Here is a 14,969-nt window from a genome sequence, read left to right on the forward strand (position 1 = left end):
AGAAGAAGATTTACTCAAAAAGATAAACTTCCTTTTACGTTACTTCCTCTATGAAATACCATCTTGAACTCAGACATTAATTTGTAGTTTTTTTAAGTGAGAAATAAAATCGAAATGTTTCTAATACACCTTTCATTTTTTAGAAAAATATATATAATGGTAATGTACTATTATATATTGATCTGGTCTAAAATTAATAGTAATAACTTGCATCAACAAAATGCATGTTTCACATTTTGTACCCCTTGTTTCAAAGATTACATATATACTTTTAAAGATGTTTGGTGAAAATTAGTTACCAGAAAGCAGACTTTCATTTTGAGTTGTTTCAAATGAATGAAATAATATCATATGCTACGCATAATTTCCCTTGGGGAAAGTAAATATATACATATATTAGCAAACTAAGATTTGTGTTGTGTTTGGGAACCATGTTCTGCTATTGAGTTTTGTACTCTGTTTATAATTTATAAAATACAAGCTGAGTAAACTAAATGTTGATTTTACCTGTAGCCCTTGCAAATAAAACCACTCTGCGTAAGACTGGAATTGCAAGCAACATTCTGGATGCAATCTCTCAGGGAAGTGAATCACAACATGGCTTGGACAAGTGTGTTTCTTACTCTCCACCTTATGGTGATTATGCACACGTAAGTGATTCTCTGGTTCTGATGATACATAAAACATTGGTTCAATTATTATGGAGTTCACTGAATTTGAAATTGTGTTTCTTGTAAGCATAGGAATGTAAAGTGGCTGTGATCCTTATGGTGTTTCTTGCTAACCATTTGAATTTTCAGCATGTGTTCAAAAGACTTTTAGTATCATTTTGCATTTCATAACTACCTCTCAGCTTTTACAGTAGTGGTTGGCAGACTGCAGCCCACAGATCAAATCCAGCCCACTACCTGTATTTGTAAATAAAATTAAATTGAAACATAGCCATGACCATTCATTTATGTTTTCTATGGTACTCTCATGCTACAATGAAATAGAATTGAGTGGTTAAAACAGACTATGAGACCTGTAAGATTCAGTATTTAATCTCTGGCTCTTACAAAAAGAGTATGCTGTCCTCTGGTTTACACCTTGTAGGCCCAGGAAACCCAAGAACTCTATGTGTTCTTTACCATGTTTATTGATATAGAATGATCACATTTCTAGGCACTACTATTCTAACATAAAACTATTACATTTGAAAGATACACTATGTCATTACTTAGATACATCAATTTTGCTTTAGTTTTTTTCTCCTTCAGCTTATTCTTGTTGATTTAAACTTATATATACAGATTAAGTATCCTTTATCCAAATGCTTGGGACCAGAAAGTGTTTGGATATCAGAATTTCTTCCACATTTTGGAATAGTTACAAATATAAATAAAATGAAACATCAAATCTGTATTTCTTATACACATAGCCTTAAGGTAATTTTATACAATATATATATTTTTTTGACAGGCAGAGTTAGACAGTGAGAGAGACAGAGAGTTACAGACAGTGAGAGAGAGACAGAAAGGTCTTCCTTCCGTTGGTTCGCTCCCCTAATGGCCACCATGGCTGGCACTGCGCCGATGTGAAGCCAGGAGCCGGGTACTTCCTCCCAATCTCTCATGCGGGTGCAGGACCCAAGCACTTGGGCCATCCTGCACTGCCCTCCCGGGCCACATCAGAGAGCTAGACTGGAAGAGGAGCAGCTGGGACTAGTACCCGCAGCCCCAACCGGGACTAGAACCCGGGGTGCTGGCACTGCAGGCAGAGGATTAGCCAAGTGAGCCATAGCGCCGGCCTTTGCAATATTTTTAGTGATTTTGTTCATGAAGCAAAGTTTGAGGATGTGGTATTTTCCACCGTAGTATCATTTGGGTGCTCAGAAAGTTTGGTTTTGGATTTAAGATTTTTGGATTGTGGATACTCAGTCTGTATCATGTATGCACTATCTGATTTTTAGTAACTAACTCTGCCTGTCCCCCCCCCCCCAAAAAAAAAAATACACCCAGGTGTTAGTATTAATAGTGCATTTTTTTTCCCCTGGGTGGTTGTTTTTTTTTTTTTTTAAACAGGCAGAGTGGACAGTGACAGAGAGAGACAGAAATGTCACCAGGCGGTGCTTCCTCCTGGTTTCCCATTCCAGTGCAGGGCCCAAGGACCTGGGCCATCCTCCACTGCCTTCCTGGGCCACAGCAGAGAGCTGGATAGGAAGAGGAGCGACCGGGACTAGAACCCAGTGTGCTGGCACTGCAGGCAGAGGATTAGCCTATTGAGCCGCAGCGCCGGCCAGAGAGTGCCCTTAAGTTTCTGAAAAATCAATTATTAATAGAAATGAAACTTTTGCAAGCTCATGAAGTACAAGGGCAACATAAAAAAATTGTATTTAAAAATTTATTTATAATAGCAAATTATTTGAGAATAAGGTTTTAAAATTTTTCCATTAACAAGATTTATAAGCAAAGGTTTAAAATATATTCAGAGAATTTGGCCGGCGCCGTGGCTTAACAGGCTAATCCTCCGCCTTGCGGCGCCGGCACACCGGGTTCTAGTCCCGGTTGGGGCGCCAGATTCTATCCCGGTTGCCCCTCTTCCAGGCCAGCTCTCTGCTATGGCCCAGGAAGGCAGTGGAGGATGGCCCAAATCCTTGGGCCCTGCACCCGCATGGGAGACCAGGAAAAGAACCTGGCTCCTGGCTTCGGATCAGCGAGATGCGCCTACCGCGGCGGCCATTGGAGGGTGAACCAACGGCAAAGGAAGACCTTTCTCTCTGACTCTTTCTTTCTCTCACTGTCTATAACTCTACCTGTCAAGTAAAAAAATATATATAAAAAAAATAATAATCAAGTGGCTGGTGCTGTGGCCTCTACCTGTGGTGCTGACATCCCATATGGGCATTGGTTCGTGTCCTTGCTGCTCCTCTTCCAATTCAGCTCTCTGTTTATGGCCTAGGAAAGCAGTGGAAGATGGCCCAAAATGGTCTTGCACCCAAATGGGAGACCAGGAGGAAGCTCCTGGCTACGGATCAGCCCAGCTCCAGCTATTGTGGCCATTTGGGGAGTGAACCAGTGGATGAAAGACATTTCTGTCTGTCTCAGCCTCTCAAATAAATAAAATCTTTTTTTAAAAAATCAAGTAGGCTGGTGCCGCGGCTCACTAGGCTAATCCTCCACCTTGCAGCTCCGGCACACCGGGTTCTAGTCCCGGTCGGGGCACCGGATTCTGTCCCGCTTGCCCCTCTTCCAGGCCAGCTCTCTGCTGTGGCCCGGGAGTGCAGTGGAGGATGGCCCAAGTGCTTGGGCCCTGCACCCACATGGGAGACCAGGAGAAGCACCTGGCTCCTGCCATCGGATCAGCGCGGTGTGCTGGCCACAGCGCGTCAGCTGCCATTGGCCGCGTCAGCGGCCATTGGAGGGTGAACCAATGGCAAAGGAAGACCTTTCCCTCTGTCTCTCTCTCTCTTTCTCTGTCCACTCTGCCTGTCAAAAAATTTAAAAAAAAAAATTTTTTTTAAATCAAGTAGAAATTCTGGATTTAAAAAATACAATAAATTGAAAAATTTGCTAGAGCATAGCAGCAGATTTGAACAGGCATAACAGTCAAGAAACTTGGCATATGGGCAATTTAGATCATTCTCTCTTCTGTTTCTCAGAATAAAGAAAAATGAACCAAGTGTATGTGGGAATGTGGAAAAAGTGGAATCCTTACACATCTCTGGTGCAGCTGCTTTGGAAAACAGTCTAGCAGTTCCTTAAAATGTTAAAATATGAGTTAGAATTACCTTTACTCGGGAATTTTATTCCTAGTTACATAACCAAGAGAATTGACAAGATGCCCACACACAAAATTGTACACGAATTTTTGGAGCAGCATTATTCATAATAGTAAAACAAGGTGGGGGCCGACTCCGTGGCTCACTTCGTTAATCCTCCACCTGCGGTGCCGGCATCCCATTATGGGCACTGGGTTCTAGTCCCGGTTGCTCCTCTTCCAGTCCATCTCTCTGCTGTGGCCCAGGAAGGCAGTGGAGGATGGTCCAAGTTCTTGGACCCTGCACTGGCATGGGAGACCAGGAGGAAGCTCCTGGCTTTGGATTGGTGCAGTGGCGGCCATTTGGGAAGTGAATCAACGGAAGGAAGACCTTTCTGTCTCTCTTTCACTGTCTATAACTCTACCTGTCAAATAAGAAAAAAAATAGTAAAGGTAATAACCGAAGTGAATAAAACATTTTTCAGCCATATGAAAGAATGAAATGTTGACCCATGCTTTAACATAGATGAACCTTGAAAATAATATTCTAAATGAAATAAGTGAGAAAGGTCACAGACTTAATGATTGCATTTGTATGGGATTTCCAGGATAGACAGATGCATAGAAAAGTAAAAGTAGATTGTGGTCACTGGGAGCTAAAGGAAATGGAAGTTCAGAAATGACTCTTAACAGGTACAGGATTTCTTTTTGAAGTGACACTGTGGTGATAGACAATCCTGTGAGTGTCAACAAATGTTAGACTCTAGGTTGTTTAAAACAAAAAAACAAAAACAAGCCTTCTCTCCATCAAGTGGAGGTCAGCATTTTAGAGATGCTGAAAGTACCTATCATTTCAGATATAGATCTAATTACAAATGACCTTTAAATGTGCTACCCCTCTCTTTTCTCTAGGTAATTAACTAGAATTGCCATTGAGTGCAGTTACCAGTTCTCTCCCAAACTGCATGCCTTAAATATTTGAACTATGATTGAGAAAACATAATAAATATAGTTATTAAAAATTTCCTAATAATACTCTAGCAATGATAATATTATAGTTAGCTATATAATCATCTTAATTTTTATAAATTTTAGAAATTTTAGATTCTGGAGCTAGAGATAAGTTAGTTTTTCTGTCACATGGTTCAGAAAAGCCTTTGAATCTAAATATTAAACACCTAAATCTAACATCTAATCTCAAAAACATTCCCTTCTCTTCCCCCTTTAGTAAAGTAGTAAAATAGATCAAAATAAATACTTTTTAATTTGCTATAGCAAATAGTTTTAATAATGTAAGGAATAATTTAAGAGGCATTTCAGCTGTTTGATATGACCATTTAAATTGTGATTTTGGCTTTTTATTGTGATTTTGATACTTTGATTTGCTATCTGGCAGTCATCTGGTATGCTGAATAGCAGTACTATCTCCTTGCATGTTGTAATTTTAGGTTATCATGGTTAAAAGGATTTTTCCTGCCGGGAAACTGTCTATCCCAAGGAATCAACCACAGAATATCTGATGAGGTGGTGTGGAGAAGAGAAATAAAAAGGGAACAAAAAGGCCTAAAAGATCTTGGTCAGTTCATACTACAGAGCCTAATGCTGCCACCTTGTGGCTAATTAATACAGACAGGCTTGTCAAAGTTTACATTATGCAATGAATGAGTATTGTGTAGATTCTGGTTTGGACCATGATAGATCAGAATCTTGTGACAGCTAACCATATCAGCTATTTGTTTAAGTCTAAACCTACTTAAACAGTGCTTGTGGGAACACAGGTTATCTTCATGTTAACCCTAATGATAACCTGGAAGTACTTTTGAAAAACTGATTTTGGTAAAAAACCAGAATTAAAGCAGGTTTTTCAGAAACATTAAAAATTACCTTAAATCATGATTAGAAGCCAGATTGGTCTTTTAAATATTCAAAATACCAGTGAAAAAAATCCATATATGGAAATATGAAGACAGTTTTGAATTGCTATTCTGACATATTAGTCTAGTTTTTCAGAGGATTTTAATGTGCTTAATCTTTACACTTGATCTTAGCCAAAAGGCCAAGAAGCAATAATGTGCTTAATCTTTAGTAAGTGTTTCAGCATACTTAAATTGAAGGTATATTCACACAATGGTGTGACCACTGGAACTTATGAGGCGATTAGTTTTTTGTTTTTTTTTTTTTAATGGCAAGATAACATGTTTTGGGAGATGATTCATTCAGTCCAAAGGTAGGACTTACCATTATTCATGAGGAAAGACATGTAGTTGATAGGCAGAAATGAATATGAAAATTGAAAACATCAATGCATGTATATATGAGGGAGATATTTATTGCATATATCATCTCACAAATTGAAACTTTTTTTTTTTTATAAGGAAATGTTCAATGTAGAAAAGACAATTCATTTCTAAAGGTGTGGAATCTAAAAGCTGCACTCAAGGCTATAAGAAAACAGTTACCAGCAGGAAAGTTACTGTGGTAACTTTCAAGCTACTGCTTGGCTCAAGTCCTGGCTGCCCCACTTCCAATTCAGCTTCCTGCTCATGCACCTGGGAGGCAGCTGATGATAGCTCAAGTAGTCTAGCTCTTGCCACCTATGTAGGAAACCCAGGTAGAGATCCTGGTTTTAGCCTGACATGGCCTCATCTATTGCAGGTATTTGGGGAGTGAACCAGCAGATGGAAGATGTGTCTGTCTCCTCCATCTCTTTGCTGTTCTGCCTTTCAAATGAATCTTGAGAGAGGCAGGGAGAGATAACACTAGGAATTTGAGATTTCAGAGGAACTAGTGCAGTTGTTAATTTTAGGTTCTCCAACCACCTAACTTTACTTAAAGAGACAATACATAAAAGGTGAAGTGGTGCTAAAGGTAAAGATGAGACTAAGGAGTCCTAAGTAGCCACAGAATTTTTAAAAAACAAGTTTTATTTTGTATTTAGAGGACTGCATGATAACTGATTATATCTTTTCAGAGGAGTAACAATGATAGATATCTTTAGTTATACTGGTAGCAGACGAGCCTCACAGAATTCACCATGGACATTAACTTATCCTAAAGGAATCTCCCTGAGGGGTATTTAAAATTCCACTTTCCAAATTCATAAAATGAGAATTTAAAATTCATTCCCAATTTAATTGTCCCGGGCTTAAAAATTGAACTTGAGATACATGTTAAGTGTTAGACTTTGGCAGCCAAAAAATAAAATTGTGACATTCTCTTTCTGCTTTCACTTGGCAGTACGTAGGATAAACAAAAGTTAGTCTACATTTATAGGAAGATAGAAATATTTGCTTTAGTATATGAAAGAAAATGTGATTAAAAAATTTAAAAAGTAGCAACTTGCATGGATAGAGAATGGATTTCCTAGTAAGTCAGTACAAAAGTTTGAATTTGGCATACAGCAGTGAAAAAGAGGCAATTTTAAGTTCTACCAAGAGAGTGCAAGTGCTGAAGAAATAAGCACAACAATCTTTGCTTTTCCAAGCAAGTACTGATCAGATAAGGATGGCCAGTTCTGTAGTACTGGCTGAAGGAACTGGAGTGCATGCTTCAAAAATAGTCCTTGAAAAGTATTTATTCCACCAGTTTTTATTGAATGCCTACTATGTGACAGGTACTGCCCTCGGCAGTAGGGATATGGCAGTGAACAAAATAGATAAAAATCCTTATTATAATGTAAATTACCTTCATGGGGAAGTAGGAAATAAAGAAAAAAAGTAAGTAAAATGAATAGTGCTAGCTCCAGAGAGAATATAAATCAGGATGGATGCCCAACAAGAAGGCTTTATACTTTAAATATACCAAGGAAGGGCTTGTTTTGAAATTGTTTCTTGGGCAAGGACCAGAAGTTTAGGGAGTGTGCCAAATAAACGTCTGTGTAAAATGCATTCTGGGGAGTGAAAACAGGAAGTTAAATACACTGAAGCAAAAATATGCTTAAAGCAGATGAAATTGCATTGAGGTGGGAAAAGTAGTAGGCAGAGACAAAGACTTTAGATGTTTTAAGGTAAAAAATTAGTGGAATATTTTGAGTAGAGGGATAATAGACTCTACTTACAGTTTAACAGGACACCTCTGGCTGTCACCTTAAACAATAAATGTAAAATGTAGCAAGATCTGTTAAAGTGTTGAGTATAATCCAAGTAAAAATGTTGCTAACTTGAATCAGGCTAGAAGAATTGAAGGTAGTGTGAAGTGGCTGGTTTTTAAGACACTTTTGGAAGGTAGATTCAATAGGATATACTGAGCTTGAGAGGAGACAAGAGTCTAAGGTTTTTAGCCTAGAGAAATAGGATTGTCATTGGTAAGACTGAGTGGAGCAAGTTTTAGAGAGTAAGAGTAGGGATTCAGTTTTGAATATACTTTTAAAATGCCTAAGTAGAGATGTTACGCTGTTGGTGTTCATTATGCAAGTCTGGAGGTAGAGGGAGGGTACGAACAGAGGTACACATTAGAGAACCATTGTATTCCTGTAAGTTACTATATATTGGATGACTTCACCAAGTAAATGGGCAATAAAGGGACCAGGGGTTGGTCCCTGTGCATGTCAGGGCTTTAATTTTGTTTTCTCATTGAAGTAGAAAGTAAGTCATCAGTTCAGAATGTAGATAAAAAGGGTTTAATTGTTGGAAGTTTGAGGGAGGGAAGGTTTGAAATAGTGACCAAGGAGATATAGTGGCATTGTTCTACAGCAGGAGTGGGCTCCGCTGAAGTTCTGAAAATATGGATAAAGAATTAAACTTAATAGGCTTGGATTGCAGTTCCAAAGTACAGACCAGAACCACTGAATGAACACTGTCCCCAGGATGATTTCTGGTCATGCTAAGGAAAATCTTGCTGAAGAGTGGAGTCCTCTGAATATGAATATTTTTTTGGCAGTGTACACCCTGAAAGGGGTTAGTGACTGCTTATGGAAGTGAGGCTTACTAGGGATTAAATCATTGTGTAGAATTTTTTATTAGAATGCTCTCCAGAATTCTTCAGACTATGATAGGACTTTAACTTCCAATTGAACTTACAGATCCCAGTGCAAACTCTGCAACTGTGGCAGTTTACTTTCTGAGCTCGCTACTTTCTTTGTTCTGAACATTAAATGATATATAAACAGACTATCATTTCCCATTCAGTAGTCTTTATACAGAAAACTAGAATTTTGGCCGGCGCCGCGGCTCGGTAGGCTAATCCTCCGCCTTGCGGCACTGGCACACCGGGTTCTAGTCCCGGTCGGGGCGCCGGATTCTGTCCCGGTTGCCCCTCTTCCAGGCCAGCTCTCTGCTGTGACCAGGGAGTGCAGTGGAGGATGGCCCAAGTGCTTGGGCCCTGCACCCCATGGGAGACCAGGAGAAGCACCTGGCTCCTGCATCGGATCAGCACGGTGCGCCGGCCGCAGCGTGCCTACTGCGGCGGCCATTGGAGGGTGAACCAGCGGGAAAAAGGAAGACCTTTCTCTCTGTCTCCCTCTACTGTCCACTCTGCCTGTCAACAAAACAAAACAAAACAAAACAAAAAAACACTAGAATTTTTGATTAGATTATATCAGAAAATTTGTTTCTCTTGGTAATGTGGGCTATAATGACATCTTCTCATTTCCTGTTAATAATATTTTCCTGTTCTCATCTCCTAGATCTTAGTTGGTTCTCATTGTCAGTGCTGTAGTACCACTGGGAAGTCATTTTAATGAAAGAATCTAATAAATTTCCTGCCTGGCTTCTAAGAATAAAGATGCTATAGAAGGAGTGGAAAATTCAGGTTGTTGCTTTGCCTTATGCCAGGCCTAAAACAATGGTTTGAATACTACATAGCAGGAAGTATCAGGAAAGGAAGTGAGGTGAACAAGAGAATTCTAAATGCCAGTGAGGTGTTTGCTTCCCTTTCCCTTTGGAAAATCTCATTTGTAGAATGGATAGTGATTTTATGAGAGGAAGAAAACTGTTAAGAACAAGTATATTTTGCCTGAAGGGTCTATTTGTGGGCCGGCGCCGCGGCTCACTAGGCTAATCCTCCGCCTGCAGCGCCAGCACACTGGGTTCTAGTCCCGGTCTGGGCACCGGATTCTGTCCTGGTTGCCCCTCTTCCAGGCCAGCTCTCTGCTGTGGCCTGGGAGTGCAGTGGAGGATGGCCCAAGTGCTTGGGCCCTGCACCCGCATGGGAGACCAGGAAAAGAACTTGGCTCCTGGCTTTGGATCAGCGCGATGCGCCGGCCGCGGCAGCCATTGGAGGGTGAACCAACGGCAAAGGAAGACCTTTCTTTCTGTCTCTCTCTCTCACTGTCCACTCTGCCTGTCAAAATAAAAAAATTAAAAAAAAAAAAAAAAAGGAGGGGGGGGTCTATTTGTGGTTGAGGTTCAGTATGCAGTAAGATCACCAAGCAATGATGGGACTCAAGGAGATGGCAGCTGGGAAGCATAGAGGCTTGACAGTGGGAGGAGAGGGCCTGGTGAGCAGGCTGAAGTTCTCTAGGCAGCCCTTTTCTCAGACTGAGTTACTTGCCCCCATCCATTCAGCTTCAACAGCTGTCAACTGATGACCACCTGCTTCTCTCCACAGATGACTTCAGGAATAACCTCAGGTATATTTTACTACTAGGAAACATTCTAGACAGAAAGTCAAGGCAGAATTCTTTGCTGATCAGTTGCATCTTAAACAGCATTCCTTTAAACTGACTTCTTATGAAGAAGGCATTTATTGTACTGTCACAATAGTTATCACCACACTGAAGTAAAGTACTGAAACAGAGTTCTGATTTTTAGTCTCTGGCATTGCTTTTAACATGGTGGAGAACTGACTAGTGTGTTGTCTCTGAGGAATTATCACAGACTTATCTGCTTCCTCTGGGGTTGGCACCAGTACTTAAAATTGTGTCCAATGGTAGTTCACAAACAGTTGCCATTTTCAGTTGTAACGTGAGACTGCTCTTGTGTGTTACTGGAAGCTTTCCTTACCAGTCATTTCTACATTCTTGTAGAGTGAGTTATGTAATTCTGCTTCAAAACTTTTATTGCATTCAGTATTTGCAAAAGCAAAAACTACAGAGCTTTGAGAGATCACAGGTTGTGATACAAGATTTGATGTACTGACTGTTGTGACCTTTGTGAGGAATATTATTCTCCCAGATCAGAATCTCTGGAATGGAGCCTGGAAATTAATTTTTAACCATTTTTAAATTTTGGTCTAATATGTGATATTTGCACATTTTTATGGGGTATAATGCAGTATTCCAACATACATACTCAGCATAAAATAATAACAGACATTAACCTTTCTGTTTCTTTATCATTGTGTTTGGAACCTTACCAGCTCCTCTCTTCTAGTTCATTTTACAGAATACAATGTATAATTGTAAAACCATAGTCATCCCACTGTGTCTTTTTTTTTTTTTTTTGTCTGGATGATCTGTCCTTAGGTGAAAGTGGGCTGTTGAAGTCCCCTGTTATTACTGTATTAAAAGTTTATTTTCCCCTTTAAGTCTAATACTTGTCTTTTAAAATTGGGTGCTCTGGCTTTAAGAGTGGTACATGTAGTCATCCTGTCTTACTGAATTGATCCCTTGTTTATTAGAGCGCCCTTGTCTCTAAGACAAAAAGTGTAAAAGACATAGACGGTCACCATATAATGATCAAGGGACCAATTCAATCAGATGTGATGACTACGAAGTTTAGCTATCATGCTCAATTTTGGTTTTTGTTTGCATGGGATAATTTTTCCCATCTTTTTACTTTTCAGTCTGCGTGCATCTTTACTGGTGAAGTATTTTTCTTGTAGGCAACATATCATTGGGCTATTTTTTTACTTTATTTGAAAAGCAGAGGAAGAGAGAGAGCTCTTCATTCCCTGGTTCATTCCCCAAATGGCTGCAATGGCCAGGACTAGTCCAGGCTGAAGCCAGGTGCCAGGAACTCTATGCATGTTTCCTACATGGGAGCAGTGGCTCAAGCACTTGGGTCATCTTCTGCTTTCTCAGCTGGATGAAAGTGAAACAGCTGGGACAGCCCCTAAATGGGATGCTGTTGTTGCAGACAGCAGCTTAATCTGTGCCACACAACACTGACCCTTTGGGGTCTTGTTTTTTTTAAATTATTCAGTTAATCTATGTACATTCAAAATTAATGTTTATAAGTAATGACTTAGTCCATTAATTTTTTAAAAAATCTTTTGAATATCCTTGTTTTCTAGTAGTCTTTATGATTTCTTGTGTTTATAGTTTACGTGATGTTAGTTATCTTTTTTAGCTGTATTTAGGACTGTATTTAGGACTGTGCCAGAGGTCTTGGAAACTATCTGCATCCCCCCCCCCCCCCCCTTTCCTCTACTCTGCGTGGGATATTTCAGGAGACTTGTCTTCAAATTCAGATACTCCTCTTGATCTAGTCTGATGTTGAGGCTTTCAGCTGTATCTTATTTTTCTTTTTTTACTTTGTTCTTCATTTCTAAGATTTTTGTTTGGTTCATTTTTCTCTCTGAACTTCTCATTCACATGCATTGATTTCCCAGTTTTGTCTGTATTCCCTTTGTATCTCTGAGCATCCTTTGAATCACTGATTTTGAATTCTTCATTGGGCATTTTGTCATTCTCCTTCGTTGGAGTCTGATGCTAAATAAAGCATTATTTTCCTTTTGGAGCATCATATTGCCTTTTTCTTGTGTCTATGATGATTTTACTCATTTTGCAGGTGATTTATTTCTGTCACTAAAAGGGTAGCTTCCATGGATGGGAGGCCTTTGTGTGGAAAAATGTTTCTGGGTATTGGTTTGGTAGCTACTTTGGCTTTAGTTCCCATTGGATACTGATGTTTTCGTCTTTCTCTAATCCATGGCAGCAGTGGCAAGGGTGTGTGGGGTGCCTCTCAGTCCCAGCAGAGGTATGTGAGTCCTAGTTCCAGCACCCAGGTTCTTAGTGCCAGGCGTGAGTCTGGATGCACAGTTGCCCATATCCTCCAGAGCTGGGACAGGCTTGGGGAGGGAGCCTTGACATGTCCAGCCAGGACTCGAACCAGTGCTGCTATGGGATGCTGGGATGCCTGCACTGCAGGCAGTGACTTTACCCATTATGCCGCAGTGCCGGCCCCTAAAGTTTTTCTCTATCAGGTGTCATCATTTTCCTCAATGTCATTTAGCAGCCTTATATCACCTAATTTAGTCTCTCACCACGCCTTTTACTAAGCAGACATAACATCTGGTTTGATGCGCAGCTTGGTTTCTCAGCCACTCCCCTTCCCCAGTGGAATGCTAATAGTTGATATTAAGATTCTTATTTAGTGGCACTTACCTAGGCGTGCACAGCTGAAGTAGCTGTGGTGCTGTTATTTTCTTTACTCCAAAATGTGTGGGTTTGAGGTTAGAAACTGGTGTTTTTCAAAAGTTCCACAAGTAATTGATATAGAAATTTAAAAATCCAGTTTAACAAAGGAGTTTGTATAGCTTTGATATTAATCCTATTCTGTATTTACATGAACCTGAAATGAAATGCTTTTATAGTTCTTATAAGTAGCTTTAATGAATAAGCTGATTTTGATTGAATTTAATGTGAACTGTGGTTTTCTTTTCTCATAGGCATCCCCTTTAAGACATGAAAAGCGAGGCTCATCCTATCTCATGTCTGGCCCAGATGGTGGCCCAGGGGAATTTGGAGACCAGCGTCGTCGGGGCTCAGGAGCGTATTACATGGAAACCTACTTTAAAAAGAAGCGAGTGTACTGAGTTAAGCTCTCTCCTTATAACCTAAGGTTCTTGCAGTATCTTTGTTGTTCATCGCTGCCTTAAACTTCATTCAGACTAGCCATATCCTTTAAATACGGGTTTATGATTTCCCAGAAGTAACTGTGTTGTGCAGCAGGCAGAATTGCCAAATAAAAAATTAAGTAGCAATAAGAAAAGATCTCAGATGAGGACGTTTTCCACTAGAATTAGATGCATCTTAATCAGTGTGAAATTAACTTGCAGTCCATTGGAGAAACTAACAATGTTCCAATATTCCACGTTGTAGGACTGAGAATAATTTTGACACCATATAAAAAAGTTTGAAGCAATAAATGGGATAAGTCTTGTTTCCTAAACTTTTAGAATGAGTTTCTTACTAGCCAATGGGCATTTCAATTTGCTTTCCCTAGAAGTAATTTCATTTAGAGATTTTAAAAAGATTTTCCTAGAACTACATGGGTGCAAGTACCAAATTTGGTGATGGTAATGTTATAAAAGATGTTCCACATGCAAACTCAGTTATACTCCCACACGAGTCACTTAATATTAAACCCAACAATAGTGATCGTAACGTCCAAGGTATACACTGCTACAAGGCTTTACTTTTAAGATTTATTTACCATTTTTACCTTTTATGAAAAAGTAGCTTTGGTGATCTAATCTAACAGGGGTTGGCAGACTACACCTGGGGCCATATTTGGTCCACCACCTGTCTTTGTGCTGCTTGCAAGCTAAGAATGTTGTTTACATTTTTAGAGAACTTACAACATGAAATTTCTATGAAGTTCAAATTTCATTGTCCACGAATAAAAGTTTTATTAAAACCCAGCCATGCTTATTCATTTCCGTATTGTCTGCGGCTGCTTTTGTGCTATAATGGTAGAGCTGAGTAGCTTCAACTGGGACCATATGGCCTGCAAAGCCTCAAATAAGTACTATCTGGCCCTTTAGAGATGAAGTTTGCTGACCCCTGATGTAATGGCTCTCATTAGGGAATTCTTTTTATTTCACCTAAACAAAGACCTTGGAGACAGTCTTGCAAGTGGCAAGGAACACAGGTTTTGGTGCCTCATCTTGTAGTACATACTAGTGATCTGATTACTAAGACAGGGCCTGTTTTGATCATCAAATGCTCTATTTCCACAATATAGTGAAGCAGTCAGTACTGCCCTTTCTGAAGGAGTCTTATGGAGTAAATATTTATAAACATTTTGAGCTAATAAGCTATACCTCTCAGTCTCTGCTTTGTCTCTGATTCTTTGGTAGTATGTTAGGCTGAAAAAATATCAGCTACTTAACCCAATTTACTTCTGAATTTTTATTACATATAACTTTTGACATCACTGTTTCCTGAAGGCCTTGGTGTTAAATGCATGAGAAACCTTTTGCCATCTAGAAATTTGTTTGTTCATTGTTATGAGATTGTAATTGATGAAGTTTGGGATCTCAGTGATTCTAGTCTTTTTGAAATCAGATTATTAAATATCATTTTGGGAACTTTTTGTTTTTGAGTATGATATAGATATCCTGTTTTT

General features: G+C 39.5%; 1 protein-coding gene across 2 annotated transcripts in view; it reads left to right on the plus strand.

Moving 5' to 3' along the window:
• Positions 1-14,276, plus strand: part of RAVER2 (ribonucleoprotein, PTB binding 2) — an 87,405-nt gene extending 73,129 nt beyond the window's left edge. For both annotated transcript variants that reach the window (XM_062191479.1, XM_062191481.1), the window contains 2 exons: positions 514-650; positions 13,288-14,276. In XM_062191479.1, coding sequence (XP_062047463.1) covers positions 514-650; positions 13,288-13,434 — 284 coding nt within the window. In that variant the 3' untranslated portion in view covers positions 13,435-14,276. The remainder of the gene's footprint in view (positions 1-513; positions 651-13,287) is intronic.
• The last annotated feature ends 693 nt before the right edge of the window (positions 14,277-14,969 follow it).

Source organism: Lepus europaeus, chromosome 5 (assembly GCF_033115175.1).
Source record: "Lepus europaeus isolate LE1 chromosome 5, mLepTim1.pri, whole genome shotgun sequence".
Classification (NCBI taxonomy): Eukaryota; Metazoa; Chordata; class Mammalia; order Lagomorpha; family Leporidae; genus Lepus; species Lepus europaeus.